At 38.2% G+C, this 15,347-nt stretch overlaps 1 protein-coding gene across 3 annotated transcripts in view; it reads right to left on the bottom strand.

Moving 5' to 3' along the window:
- The window catches only part of LOC109991747 (CMP-N-acetylneuraminate-beta-galactosamide-alpha-2,3-sialyltransferase 1), a 67,326-nt gene that overhangs the window by 5,820 nt on the left and 46,159 nt on the right, over positions 1-15,347 (bottom strand). For all 3 annotated transcript variants that reach the window (XM_020644103.3, XM_065948320.1, XM_065948321.1), the window contains one exon: positions 1,818-1,997. In XM_020644103.3, the coding sequence (XP_020499759.1) occupies positions 1,818-1,997 (180 nt within the window). The remainder of the gene's footprint in view (positions 1-1,817; positions 1,998-15,347) is intronic.

The raw sequence follows: 15,347 nt of genomic DNA, 5'->3' as shown, positions 1-15,347 counted from the left end.
CATACAAATGACTCAAATGAAATGTAATGAGTATATGGCAAGATACAATCCAGACAAACGTTTCCAATTAAAGAAATGGTTTATCAATGCTATTTCCTCTGCAGCAGAGGGTCTCATTAAAATTCAAAGATTGCACTGACTTGTCCAGTGCTGTTTGATATCATGTGCTGTACAATATAACAGTCCAGCCAGTTTCTCTTCCTCTTGCGGTGTATGAATATGAAAACGGGCTGCCCATATGTCTGGTGCTGTATATTACACACTGCATTATAAAGTTAGAAAGTACATCATTCAACACACGCGCACACACACACACACACACACACACACACACACAGACTTGACAATTTCACATATAGAGAGGTGCTTGAGTTTCAGGAGCGCTAACTTCAAAGTCAGGAGTGTGAATATGGACGAGAAGCAGTGAGCCCTGTACCCTCTTCACACAGTTCTTTGTGTATGGAAATAATTTGACAAAATATTCACCACACTCAGTGAAGAGCTAATGGCTGGTGGGCTAATGCTGACATTACTGGCAGTAAAGTGGAATTTAATGATGCAGAAAGATTGCTCTGGCAGAGTTGGAAGACAACAGCACATTTTATAGGAAACATTTGTTGGGATTTGCTCGTCCTTCTACCATCTAACATGTTGCCGTGTTTGAGTTATTGGCAGTGGCATTAATTGGCAGTTGTTTCATCTTTCCCCGGATGTCCAGTAATTAAGATAATGATTACGAGTCACTGGGAATCAAAGTGAAATTTACTGGAAGATTAAAACTGAGGGATTATCCTTGTTTTGGCAATCTGACAAACAGGGGCATCCAGTGAATGTGATTGTTGTGACAATCAGGTTTTTGTAGAGTGTAAATGACTCTGGGGCTGCAAGACAAACATGAAGCATTATAATGCATGCAAGCCTTTCATATTTCTAAGACAGTTAAAGTCATTGAACTGAACTTTTATTGTGAGGTACATTTTTTTTTTTACAAATTATCACATTCATTAATTCAATATGACATTTTAAAATAATAGCCTTAATCAGAGGCCCCCTTGTTTTAGATGTAGAATAGATATTGCTTGGCAGGATATGAAAATTTAGACCCTGGCATCAAAGACCTGCCCATTGTTATTAATAAAGAGTGTTTTAAATGTTATGTCTTCACCTTTTAAATGTAACTAATGATACTGCCAAAACAAATGAGTTAGCTTAGCTTTAGCTTTCACTGTTATTGTTGCACCTAATGACATGTTACCAAATTCAATTTAGACCTCACTTTTAAACCTTGTTGAACTGTTTGGCTACTAGCTGTAACTCAACATTGACAAGTCATCTAATTCAGTTTTACAGCTAAAATATTAAAGCAATTCACTCATCTGGCAGACATACATGGCAGCTCATGGACAGTGTTAGGAGTACCATGTTATCAAAGGAAGAAAGTGCGACTTTTTAATCCAGTAGATGTTGCCCTTGAGCACCAGCACTAAATCACTTAGAGTCATGTTTCTGGCCCTTTGATGAATGCAAAGCCAGCACAATTTCCCTTTAAAGTCTCTTTTCGTCTCCACCAACTCCTTACAAATAAATGTCTCTTTAGCATCTAAATGTTCCACTTGATTTACCAGCTCGATACTAAAAGAACACAATCTGTTACTTATGTGGTTCAACAACAATGAACGTAAAAAAAAGGCTCTCCAGCAGCAGATTGATTCTTGTGGATTCATCACGAGAAGCATTGACTTTCATGTTACAACTAATTCATTCTAAACTAAATCATATTGATAAGTGCTGCTTATCATATGCATAATTATACTTACTGTTTAATGGTTCCCGTTGTAAGAGCACTAACAATCCACTGCAGGTCCAGTGTCTTAAAAGGGATCAGCACCAGGCTGGTGGAATTGTCCAGGTCTATGGCACTTTCTGGATACATGACATGATGTGTCGTCCTCGCACCCACATCCTCCTCAAAACCGGAGGTGGGAGCCTGATTCATTCTGCAAGGACAAAGAAGCAAAGGTTGTTTTTATTCTGGCTGCCATACCAATTTTTTTCTATTCCATTGCAGCTCAGATTGAGGTTTATTTCACCTGCATGTTATGAAGATGGAAAACCTTTGACTTTGTTGTGCCAATACCCACCATCTATAAATATGTAAGCTGACCAGGTGGTACATACTTTAGGCATCGAAACCAGACATGGTAACTATTTCAACAAGAAACATTGAAACCTAAAGGACAATGTGTCCCACTTAACAATATGTTGGAAATCCAAATAGCAATTCAGAACCATCCGGTGTCCAATCAAAGCAGAACAATTACCGTTTGGCAAGAGAGACAAGGCAGCCCTATTATTATGGGCAACAATACTCTCTCAGGGGCTGGGGCAGTAATTGGCAGGAACACAGTTTGACAGTGTCGGTTGGTCAGTGGGAGGAAGTGACACACAGAAGAAACATTTTAATCTGACTCCATGTGTATCCTGCATCACCTGTTAGATGCTCCAGTCAGAGGAGTATCATCTTCCTCATTACTGACTCTGAGATGACAGCTATACAACAGTTTGACATTTGCAGCCTGAGCCTGTCAGAACCTCAGACGGACCTCCTGCAAAAGGCATTTTGTGTCTCGGCTATCTCGGAGTCAATGACATTTGTTTTGGCTATTTCATGTTGCAGCTTTACACATGATCAAGCATCTTGACTTCAAAAATGACCATGACATGGCTCGACAAATACATTAAATAAAGTTATTCTTCTTCCACTTAACTTAAAATGGCTTGTGGCTCAGAGGTAGTTTATTGTCTCTAAACCGGAAGTTTGGGGGTTTGATCCCCAGCTCCTACAGTCACTTTACATAGCGTCCTCTACCAGCAGTGTGTGAATGTGGTAAATTGGTGATTGTAGTGTAAAAGGGCTTTGAGTTGTCAAAAGAATATACAAGTCCAAGTCAATTTACAAATATTTTGGAAAATAAATACATTTGCTATTCTCTAATGTATCTAGACCAAAATAACACAATTTCTTTCTCTTTTTTCCCCCTTCTGGTTAACACTCTGTATTTGTACATTGCAGAGATTCAAGCAATACTTACAACATCCCCCTTTCTATTAATAGTTAATGTACCAACTTTTATAAACTATTGCATCGGCTTTATTTCTTCATGTTTTGCAAGTAAAACAAAACAAACAAAAAAAAAAGATCAGTTATTTCATTTTGTTTATGATGCTAGAAACAAATATAATCTTTGAATAACAAATTATTTGCATATTTACCAAATATATTTCTTTTTTATACCAACATCTCTACTAGCGTTTTGACCAGGGACAATGCAAAGCATCACTTCTGACAAATGATGGGGGTCAGTCCATCAAATATGTGTACACTGATGAATTAATCAATAACACACCTTTAAGAGTAAAATAAAGAGTAATCACGAGTGACGACTGGTCAATACTTACTGAGTAAAATGTATAATCTGCAGTAAAAATTGAAAAGAAATTCTATGTGTCTAAAGTTATTGATTGGTGACATCTTTCAAGTCTTGGGTACTAGACTCCAACCCCTGGGCCTCTGTTGACTTTTAATGACAAGAGATAGGAGGTCCGTTGGGTGCAGGATAAAAGTGCTCATAGACACATTACAAGCCACCATCCAAAAGGAGGCAGCAGATGGATTTGTCCCGTGAACTGAGACATAATGAGTGAGGCATGCAGTGTCACTGGATCAGATCTTTGACTGTTTATCATGATGGATCAAAGCAGCAAACCAGGCAATAGCACGAGTCAACTGACTGTGTTTAGCCGTCCCAAAATTTAGGAGACTGATGTCTGTAAGTAAGAATGCATATGGTGTTATTTGTTAAGTGTAATACATTTCGATTGTTTCCTAAGTTAAAGTTAATAAAATTATTATTCTCTTAGCCAGTTAATGGCATTTTCCAGTATGTGTTAGCATCAAGCTAACAAACTAAGATATGCATCCAAGTCCAGCTGTAAGAAATATTGTGCCCACCCTGGAGAACAAAACACCTTTATATTATTAATTAAGTACAAGGCCATAAAACACAAGTATATCTGTAAGTGATAATGGGGGACGTTAACAATCTATACAACACTGTAATATTACTGTATCGGCTTTAAACTAGATGACTACCTGGTGGCTAACATTGCTGTTACGACATTGACAGTTATCTCTTTAAATGTCACATGGCTCATTTGGAGGAACATAACTATTTGATTGCTTTTCATTTTTGGAGACAAGGTTGAATATAAGTCCAATATTCCCTTCTTTTAGCTCTTTTTTTTTCAATTTTTTTTTTACCAAATCCTGACGGCTATATTTAGGCTCTTAAGTGACTAAATCTACCAATGCATGAATTTGCCTGTGGTGGTATTGAAGATATTTTTATTATGCATACTGAAAAATGTGATTGTCAATATTGTTATTAAAAAACTATTGATTATAGGAGCTTTCAAGCTTACTGTAAATGCATGCTTTTTATTTTATAAAATCAGTTAATAATCTTCAGCTGGGACACGGGATAGTGGTTATAACACGCACCCAGAGGCTGTTGTCTTCGTCGCAGCGGGTTATACTCTAACCTCAACCCTTTGCTTCATGTCATCCTCCACTTTCTCCACCATACAATTTCTTTAGCTGAACTATCCAATAAAGACAACAATGGCCAAAAAATAACTTTAAGAAAATATGCTGTTATTTTCACATTGGGCTTTTGTGTTGCGTTATTTCAAGCAGGAAAGGTCTAATTCAAGCACCTTACATAAAAGCATTTATCAAATAGGTCATGAAAGGAGGTACATAAAAGCACTGCTGTCTTGAATGTAACAGCTAACTAAAGCAATCATACATCTGTGTATTGTTTGGGAGGCCCTTCAGTGCCAGAGATGAGAAGTGTTGTGTCACCAGTAACAAAGCTGCAGCACCAGATGTGGTTATCATCGACACAGCGCTGATTATTATGACATTGCATCATCAGTAATTGCATTCTGGGGGGAAAAGAGCTGTATTTTAAACAATAATGATGTGTCATTTTCTGCGAACGCATCAACAAATCTCACAGAGCAGACTGTTTGGTCCATTTTACATCAGAAAAGGAGAGAAGAAGAAGAGTTATTGGTTTACTCGCCGTGTGTACTGTTTCCTCCACAACAAACCAGCTTCTTGGTAATGACTTAGCTCAACACTGCTGCAGATGGAGAAGGAGAAGTATTGGCAAGAGGTTTTTTTATGGAGCAATATCTCAGTAGAAAAGAAAATTCTGACAGCAGAACATTGGTGAAGTTCTCTTTTAATGGTAACTAAAGCTTCTGGGAATGCAAGAATTGTTCACAGAATGGATCCCTGCCACCCTGAACAGATGAAAAAGTATGGCAGTGAGGGCAGAGGAACACCATGGCACATATTAAACTGTATTATGTGACAAATTCATCACTTCTGCTGCACATTCAGAGATACTACATGCAGGTTACATTCTCCTTAGACTCTGCGTCGAAGGGACTAAATCTTATGTTCTTCACAACCTGCACATAGAAGGAATCCAACAACAGAAGCTACCTTGTTTTGTTTGTTAAATGTTGAAAAAGACCACTTTACAAGACAACTTACAATACTGCTAAAAAAGCCAAAAACATTCAGTCAATTTCCAGAACAGACCTGTCGTTGCACTTTTTCTTCATTTTTTGTGCAACTATGAAGTTCCTTACTGTACCCATCTTGCCGTTACTCACTGCATATTTCAATACCATGATTATGCAAATCAGTTAGGGCACTCGAAAAGTTAACCTAAGTGGATTCAGTGTGCTGCTCATCCACTTAATCTTACGGGGGCATGTGGTGTCAACTGCTCTAAGGAGGCGTATATTTCAGATTGGTCTAATCAATATTCAACTTCTGCTCTAACTCCCCCTTGGCACTGGAAATTTGCACCAGATGGGCTTGAAAGAAACTGAAGGAGATGTATTGAGCCCTTGAAAAGCTCATTCCACCACCAAGATGGGTTTCTCATGCACAGGAAACCAACAATTTTTACCTGGAATATAGCAAAACGGTCAAAAGAGTACAGCAATGATTATCAAGACATTTCTTTTTAGAAATGTTGGTGGAAGGAATTATGCTAAATATTTGATATCAAACATTAGCTCATATAAAGATTTTATGCAGCTCTCTTGTTATAAAAGATTTGGAATCTTAAAGCTTGGCGGGACTACAACACCTCCAGAGAAAGCGTGAAGCCAGGACAAATGACTCAGACTCAGTGGAGGAGTGAAATTCAAATTGGAGGTCTTTAGTACTGATGACAGATATCTTGACCAGTGATATATAGCAGGGCTATATTAATGCTAATGAGTTAATTTCCCGCACTTAAAGCATTGTGGAATAGTAAATGATCTTGAACAATCAGACAGAGCAAATGGCTTGTGAATCGAGGATCTATTTATTTCTCTTGGAGCAGTTCTTTTATAACATACCAATCATCCTTTTATGGGCAATAAACACACTGAGCAATTACAACATGTGTGCTATATAAAGACCATTTCCAAGAAGTTTCTTGGACGGACACCTGGTCTCTTACCAGGAAAGAGTGGGTGGGTATGTGTGTACGTATATCAGGACATGACCTTATGACTTGGCCAAATTCAGAGGTTAGATACTTATTGGTTTGTGCCTTTTGCTGTCCAGATTGTGTGTTTCTGTTATGATTCAAGAGACTCCACATATGTAGAGGTCAGGTTTGTACAAAGAGGTGAATTGGGTTTGATTTTTCTGACATGTTTTTCAGTGTTGAAGCTTTGGGTACTTTTTAGGAGATCAGATGGATAGCTTAAAACATGAATAACCCTTTAGATTACCATGCATACTGAAAAAGTCACAGAGAAATGTAATTGCCAAAAACAAAGAAAGACACATTTAATGGCACATATGAAAGGATCTTTATGAAAAGATGAGTAAACACTATTTTTGGATGTCAATATTCATTGACCTTCCACTACAGCCTTTGATATATGATCTGATTTAATAACGGAGATTATGCATGACCTAGAGTAGGATTCATAGCAGTTTAAATGTATAAAAATTTATGATTTGGAAAAAAAAAGAAAAAAAAGTGTAAGATGTCAGTGGGCTTAAAGGCCTGTCTATAAACCCCCCAATTATGAGAAAAGTCCAACCCCTCTGTCTTCTGCCTGCTCCACTTTTCAAAAAATGTGTGCTCAAACAGTCCGTTTGGATGACATCACAAAGGGAAGTAACCCCTCCCCCAGGCGGGTGACACTCCCACATCTAGGTGTTTGCTCTGCCCTCTGAGTCTGTCTTCTAAACGTTAACAATGTGGCAAGGTGCAAGAAAGCCAGAGCCATCCAAGCATTTTTGAGGGGCATGGTCAGACACAGCTCATTTACATTTAAAGCTACAGACACAGAAACAGCCTGTTCTGAGCAGGGCTGAAATAGAGGGGTTTATATATGATCAAATACAAGATCAGAGTGGATTTAGAACAAGAAACTTCACAGACATGTTTTGGGGAGCTCTGAGAATTATTTAAACTGGTTGAAAATGAGGATAATATGTGACCTTTAATAGATTCATGGCTGAACAACAGTACAGGAATGCTAAAAGATAAACCAAAACATAATTTACAGTAACAACAGCACTAGGCTTCCATTAAATACTAACTTGACAAATGATCAGAAAATCTAGGGGGTAGGGGGCGTTACATGACACCTGTCACTCATTTACACTAAGTGAATGGAAGAGGATGCAACAGTGCCCCATTAGAGATTTTATATTATAACTATTAGGTTTGGTTGCCACCCACGTTCCAAAAAATGTAAAGCAATCTGTTATAACTTATATTAACTTATCTTTACCGTATGAGAAAGGGGTAGGGCTTAGCCCTGCAAGCCAATTTATACCAGCCATCACAAATCTGTCCAGGAAAAGAGAAAAAAACAACTGCAGTGGCCCATTACAAGACGGACAGATGGCTCATAATCACAGACTTTGTGAATACGTAAATTAAGGTTTATAGTATCCCTCCTACATAATAATGGTAAGGAGTAGTAGACAGTTAAAACTATAATCTGAGTATTCTTTTCAATTAGTATGCTGGTAAAGTGTATTGTCAGGACTCAACTGTTTCATTTGTTACCCAGGTGCTGGCAAACAAACTTTGACACGATAAAAAAAGGAGTGACAGAAAAAAAAGGGAATGAACTGCAGCAGAAAAACAGGTTGGTGCAAACCCAAAGTAACTACTTGTGATGTTTAAAGTTACATCTTTGGTTGTGAAAACCTTAAAGCGTACTCAAGCTTTACTGGATATATCACTGGCTGTTGACATAAATACAAAATGTCAAGCAGAATAATTGAAGTTAAAACAAATGGCTGTGAAGTCAGATTATATTCTGTCGAGCAGTAGGTGGAGGTCTAAAGAGTTTGTCTTCATATTAGGAATCAAATGTTAACTTTTGACATTCAACCATTACTGACATGATATTCTATTTGGGCCCGACATTTTGTTTGCTGTTGAACTACTGCTTAAATCATATTCTCTCTGTCTGAAAATGTCTCTGCTTCTTCTTTAAAAGGTGAGAAAAGTAAGACCATCATGCTGATCTCTGATTAATGGCATCTTAATGTCGATGCAGGTTTGCCAAGCAGCAGAGAGTGAGACATTATTTGTCAAATTATTATTCATTAGTCCTTAAAATGCTTGAAGCAGTGAACTCCGGCATTCCACAACACAGCCCTGCGCTTCAAGGTGCAGCCAGATCACGCAGCATGTCATAGCCAACTGGCACTTTCAAAGGTCAGCGGTATTTCAGTGCCGTTCCATTTCTTTATTCGCTAGTTCCCTCTCATACACTCTCCTTTCAAAGCCAAACTGGGTGAATTTTCCAAATGCGTTTGCAGTTCCAGTTGACTAATTGTCATGATGAGGAATGAACGCTGTGTACATTTTTATCAGGTGAGTGAAGCAGTGGGAGCAGAATGAGGCAACAGCCCCCGATGAGATGAAAGCAGAAAGTCTCAGGTGAAGTTTTAAAGCCCGAGGCTTTGTAATTAACAGGGTGAATACTAAACTTTAACTCAAGGTTGTTTTTGAGAGTGGTGTAGCACTCTACCTGTTTCAGTGTCCTAAAACCAGAATGCTGTGATGAAGCACCAGCAGCACAGAAGATTATGTAAAGTTTTCTCATATAATGGTTCAAAAGCAGTATGTTGCAGTTAATTCACAATCAAATAGGTATCCAGAGAAGATTTGGAAGATTAAAGCCAATGCAATATCATATTCAGCTGAATAGTTGCCTTGTTTCCATACTTGTAAGGAGGAGGACAGCCAACAGCGAAGAGTGTTCTTTAATACTGACCAGATACTCATAATTAGACACACGTGGAAGTTAAAACACACAGCAAATATCACACTGCAAGCATTTACATAACAATTGGTTGAGTGCTCATACAACTTTTTTTCTTACATTTTAGGGTTTATACCCTCACCTTTGATCTATTTTATGTATGTGTAGGCACATACAGTACATACATAACCAACCAGTACCATTGCACATTTGTACATAGTGCGGGTCTTTGAGATGACATGCCTCTTACTCCAAAGTCATCTCCTATTGGTTCACACTATATAGCTATAATACATATTATCTTCTTGTGTTTTTTGGCCTGTTTTAATCACTTACTGCTAGGGATGTCCCAATAATTCTTTCCCTTCTGATACCAATTCTGAAACCAGAATTTACAGATTAGCTGATACTGAGTATACCGACCAAGTGCCTGCAGGAGACAAAGTAACTGCTTTGTACTATTTATAACAGACTGAATAAAACACGAACATTGTTTCAGTGATTGTTTCTCAGTGAATAGATTAATTGTTTCGGCCATAAAATGTCAGAAAGACGTTGAATTTTACCATCAGTAATACCCCCAAACCAATCTAACTTAGAGTCCAATTTTTCTTTTCTAGGTCTTTGACCTGCTTGTGTCTCGAGATAAAAAAAATGTATGAATTGTTGCTATACAAACAATGATTGACTGATTGATTAAAAGGGGGTTTGCCAGGCTGCTTTTTACAAAATACACAATCAAAATGAACAATATAAATAAAGGTTAAACTACTCCCCCCACAGAATGATCTGCAGCTGCAGCAATAATTTGAGTCTACATCACAAGAGGACTTTGATGAATGTTCTTAGCCCGCTCTTAGCTTCAGGCAACCCAAGTGGCAATCAAGACCTTGAACTCCAATGTAGATGTGCTACAATAACAAATATGTTCAATAAACAAAGTGCAGAGTAGATTGCAGAATTGTTACAGGAAAGTAAAGTCTTTAAAAGAATAACAACCATAAATAAGTGGAAAAATACAACATGCTTCAGGGTGCTGATTCAAATACAATGTGTAGCTACTTTGTTTATGGCCAGGGTGTGCTGATGGGTAAGAGGTACTTGTAAGGGACATTGTGGTCACTTTTAGGCCCTTGGGAACATACAATTATGGTAATTACCCTCTTACAGAGTAAGAAAAAAGGCAATTTTCTGATTCTTGTAAACAGGTTTTAAGAGCATTGTCGTTGGTTGCTAGGCAAAACCAGCAGACAGCCAAAGCGAGACACAGCACATAAGAGGTGTGAAAATGCTGGTTTTAGAACCAATTTCAAACAGGGATTGTGAGTCACAAACGTGATGATCCTGCCCTCTTACATCTGCTGGCTTTAAAATCCATCTTAATGAAGTTATTTGGAAGGGCTTTCATCAGCGTGTAGTATATAAGCTTGACTGATCCTCAGTTCAGCAGAGTAAATATGAATGATGAGACAATCACAAACCCTGTAAAGCCTGCTTCTTTTCAAATAATATATGCTGCTGTTCCCATAGAGCAAATAAAATGCACTGAGGGGATGTGATTGCACATGATCAACTCTTCTGTTCAACATGATAAAAAAAAATCTAATCCTTATATCACTGGAAGACCAAACACTTCAAAATGTGCTCTCTCCTCCCCTTATGTTTGTTTTCAGCTCTGACCAGGTGAAGCTACTGGCCGCCTAACGAGGTGCACCTGGTGCTTTAAAGCCCAGTGCTGAGTTCAGGTAAAGATTGTGGCCCTCTCCGAAAAAAGCCACAGTTCAATATGGAGCGCAGAATTTTCAGTAGGGGGTTGCAATATAGACTGAACCCTCTTGGTCATTCAGTGGGCATTTTTTCGGTCCACCTCAGTAGACTGAACATTTCAGCATGGATGCTAAACGTCCGGGTTTTGTACAGTATGGTTTGGATGCATCCTTTTTGATAATGAGTTGTATTTTAACACCCACAATGCTGTGCAAAATTAAATGTAAAATGTCACTTCATGTGCGCCTCCAAATAAAAAAGAAAAGAAAAGGAGGACAGATGCGGCTGGTTTGGGTAACGTGCCTTTCAAATGTTAAGTTGTAAAATTGTTGTCATGCAATGTGAAGTTTTGTATTTTTTACTGAGCCATCATGCATATCACATCTGAGTTGGAGTGTCAATAACATGAGGCGGGCTAATGACGCCACTTCTACACTGAACTATCAGACAAAGTAGGAGCAAATATCGGCCTACTGTGTGCACCTACTGAACAGAAGGGACTGTCTACTGTCAGATTGTGTGGGCACTTTGCAATTCGGAAGCACCAAGCTTATAAGGAGAAATTCAACCATGGAGGTAACTTTTAGCAAAGCTGAGGCTAAAGCAGTAGTCCGAAGCAAAATCATGTCGGTCTGGCAAAAGATTTGGCGTGAATGATGAGACTAAGACTAGGACATGCAGGGTTAAATAAAACAATACACTTAATAGGTAAACACAAGTCAAGTTTGTGTGATTGTGGACAACATCAAGAAACGGTAGAACGTGTCATTTTGCATTGCCAGAAAAATAAAACTCACAGAGAAAAGCTTAAGGAGGAGCGGATGAAATGTGGAGTTGAAATAATGAGTCTTGAAAATATATTAAATAATGATGAAGGGGCATATGAAAAAAACTAAACCTGCACAGTCTCAAACAGTAGCATGCTCCTGCCCCAAACTACTCAGCTAATATCAAAGTAATAACTCTTGTCTTGTTGCTGTCCCTGCCAATGGATAATTCAATTGTTAGACAATGGCATGCTGCTGTCACAGCGGGGGGCTGTCAAAGAAGATAAGTGCAGTAATGTGGCTTTTTACTGAGGCAACATGTCACAGCAGGTTGACAAAGCCATGCAGTGATAAAATAAAGGGATGCAACAATACTGCATTAAATTGCCTTTTGGTTATTGTAGCGCTGGTCTGGTTATACTGCGGGCAAGATCTGCATGTCAGCTGTATCATCATGACCCTTATTTTCCAACAATCTCAACAGTGTCCTCATTTTACCCCAGAAATAGAACAGCCTTGTGAGTGTCTTAGCCCACTCTTAGGTATCCACACTTTCTATTCCAAACAAAATTGGGAATATTCCCAGAGAGATTTAACATACTCTGAGGTGTTTTAATTGGTAAAAAAAACTGTCTCAATTGAATACAAATGCCTCCCTAAAACATTCAAAAGAAACCAGATTCAGTCAGAAGATACCATATCTATACAGTTATTCTACGCCCTGTCCCCGCTGTTATTGAGATTCACAAAAAAGCAATTTATGACTCGCAGACCAGAAGAAGCAATGTTTACATCTCGTTTCACAATCACTGAGAAATGCAGTATGTAAGTAATACTTCTGTGTTACACTGGTACAAAAACATGTTTGTTGTGGTTTGTATGAAATGAAGCCAGATAAATCTCTTTATTTTTGCTTATAAACATCAAGATTTATTCTAATGTATAAAACTAATGTATAAAACTTAGCAATTAAAATGGGTACTGCAGGCCAAATTCAAAACATTGTGGGGCTGTCTCCCCCCGTCCTCTCGTCCCTCAAGTCCATGCTCACACAGGTTGACATGTCACGGACACTGAAGCGTCAGTATTTAGCCAGGTCTACATTCTAACATTTCTCCATTTTTCAAAAGCATCGTCAATATTTATCCTAGTTTTACTACGTGTGTGGTCGTGGAGCTTAGTAGAAAAATGCAGAGGCTTTTAAGGTCGATTAGAATTAGCTTTCCCGCTTCCATCGCTGCAACACCTGATGGTTTGCTGATTGTCTGGAAAACTGAGGGGCCTCAAAATTGTCTACCTTCTCTGGTCAAAACCATTCCACACCGAAATCTAAAGTTAGAAGGAGGACATACTGGCTGCTGCATTGTTGTCAGAGAAGCCAGCACTTCAACATAACATGTTTCCTTAATGTCTGATCATATAGTGAGGTCACTTTATCATTTCACTCACTGCACATCTTACTGATTGGACCTTTCACCCTTACCAGCTAAGTTGCTATCATAGATCAACAGAATCTATTAGTTATAGGCTAAACAGTTTTATAACTCAATTTCACAGTCTCAATATTACAGTATTACAATATTACCTTTTTTTTTTTTTTTACATGTGTTTTTACAACAGCTGCTCAAAGCGTCTTTATTAAGATATTGATGAACCTTCAGGATTAGGTTTTGCCTGAATGCTGGGTTGTATTTTATGCACTCTGCTCTTCAAGCTACGCCCCAGTGCCACTTTCAATTTCTATAATTGAAAAGAAAAAAGTTGTGCCCACGGCATGTGCAGAGTTTTCTTTCAACAATCCCACCAGCCAACACTCTGCGTTTTATCAGGGCAAAACTTACACGTACACAGACACAGACAGTTAATGATGAGGCAAAATAATGACACATTTTTTAAGTGTCTGAAGTTTCATTTTATGGCTCACTATGGAATAAACAGATGTGCCTATTATACGGGATGTCGAAAATGATGGTTCTTTACTGCCTCACCCACAACCAACGCCCCATGTAGGACTGACAATGTCGCCTTTTGTCTATGCAGGCGGTACTGACATCAAAACATGAAGAATGTAACTGCACAACAGCTGCTAGCAAGGAAAACAAGGTCAGCAATTATTTTAATTCGTAATCTATGTTGTATTTACTGCTGGTAGTAAAGGCTGAGAGTAGTGATTGGGCCATGACAAAGCAAGGACTGACAAATCTTCAAATAAGACTCCATAAATGCTACATTTGTCGAGTACAAGTATTAAGGGTACACAACAGCACATTTGTTCACATTCTCTTTTTTGTTATTCCATCGTGGTGAATAATTTATGTTAGTCCTAAAGGCCACTGTTGTCTGATGAGTGGTTCAGATTTGTCCTCCTTATCACCACTATGGGTCTGAGTTGCCTGGGAGATGAAGTGAGATTATCTGTGTCTCCATCAAGTTAGCTGCATTTTCACTTTAGCTTGATAAAAGCATTGACTTTGTGTCTTAGATGTACTTTTTTTTAAAAATCTGCAATCACATACAAACTGAACCTGAAAATGAGTATGGTTTGTTCTTCTAAGTTCCCCCAAGATAAAGGATCAGAAAAAAAGGTGCTCTAACAAGATATCCATCTGCTTACTAGTTGTTATGTTTCAGAAGACATTCAATGTAATCTGAATAACTACGACGTCTTAACATGTTTAAAAATATAATTATTCCAAAGCCACAGAGCTCTTTTTTTTGTCTGTCAAAGGCAAAAGCAAAGGCTCTTTTTAAGACTCAAATCTATTTCACCACTTCAATCTGCTGAGCAAACAAGGGGCTTTAGCCGCCAGGCCTATTCTGCTCAATATTCATAATAGTCTATAAAGGGGGCTTTAGAGGATCTGGGCAGATTGCATTCTGGGTATTTGAAAGGCATTGGTTTTTCTGATCTGATATCCTATCACTGCCATTGGTTGGAACATTCAATTTAAAAATGAGTTGTTTTTTTCTGCCATGGCGATAAGTATCTTCTAGAATGCTATACGTCATCCCATCTGTGCAGAAACAGTCTTACGCTACTGATTGAATCTTTATTTCTTATAGCATATTTGTAATACAAATTGCGATTGAAGATTGCGACATTGTGCAAAGTTCTTATGTAATATTCGGAGAAAATCGGAATACCACTGTACTAGGAAATTGCACATTTGACCCTTGCAGCCTTGACAAAACCTAAATAAAGGAAATACAGAAAAGGCTTTAATGTGTGCTTTGTCCAGCCTGGAGATATTGCATGAACATTGAACTGAAGTCTGAGCCAGAGTGTTTGTTCACCCTTTGCAAAAAAAAAATTAAAAAAAGAGCTTGATTTTATCATTAAGCCAACAGTTTAAAGAAGAAAGCACACCACAGAGCCCTTGTGTTTTTAATATTTACCAATTAAATCACTTTAAAGCTGCAATTGTTGCTACAGAG

Source organism: Labrus bergylta, chromosome 19 (assembly GCF_963930695.1).
Source record: "Labrus bergylta chromosome 19, fLabBer1.1, whole genome shotgun sequence".
In the NCBI taxonomy this organism is placed as follows: Eukaryota; Metazoa; Chordata; class Actinopteri; order Labriformes; family Labridae; genus Labrus; species Labrus bergylta.
Note: the sequence above shows the minus strand (reverse complement) of the source record. Positions and strands in the feature narration are given on the sequence as shown.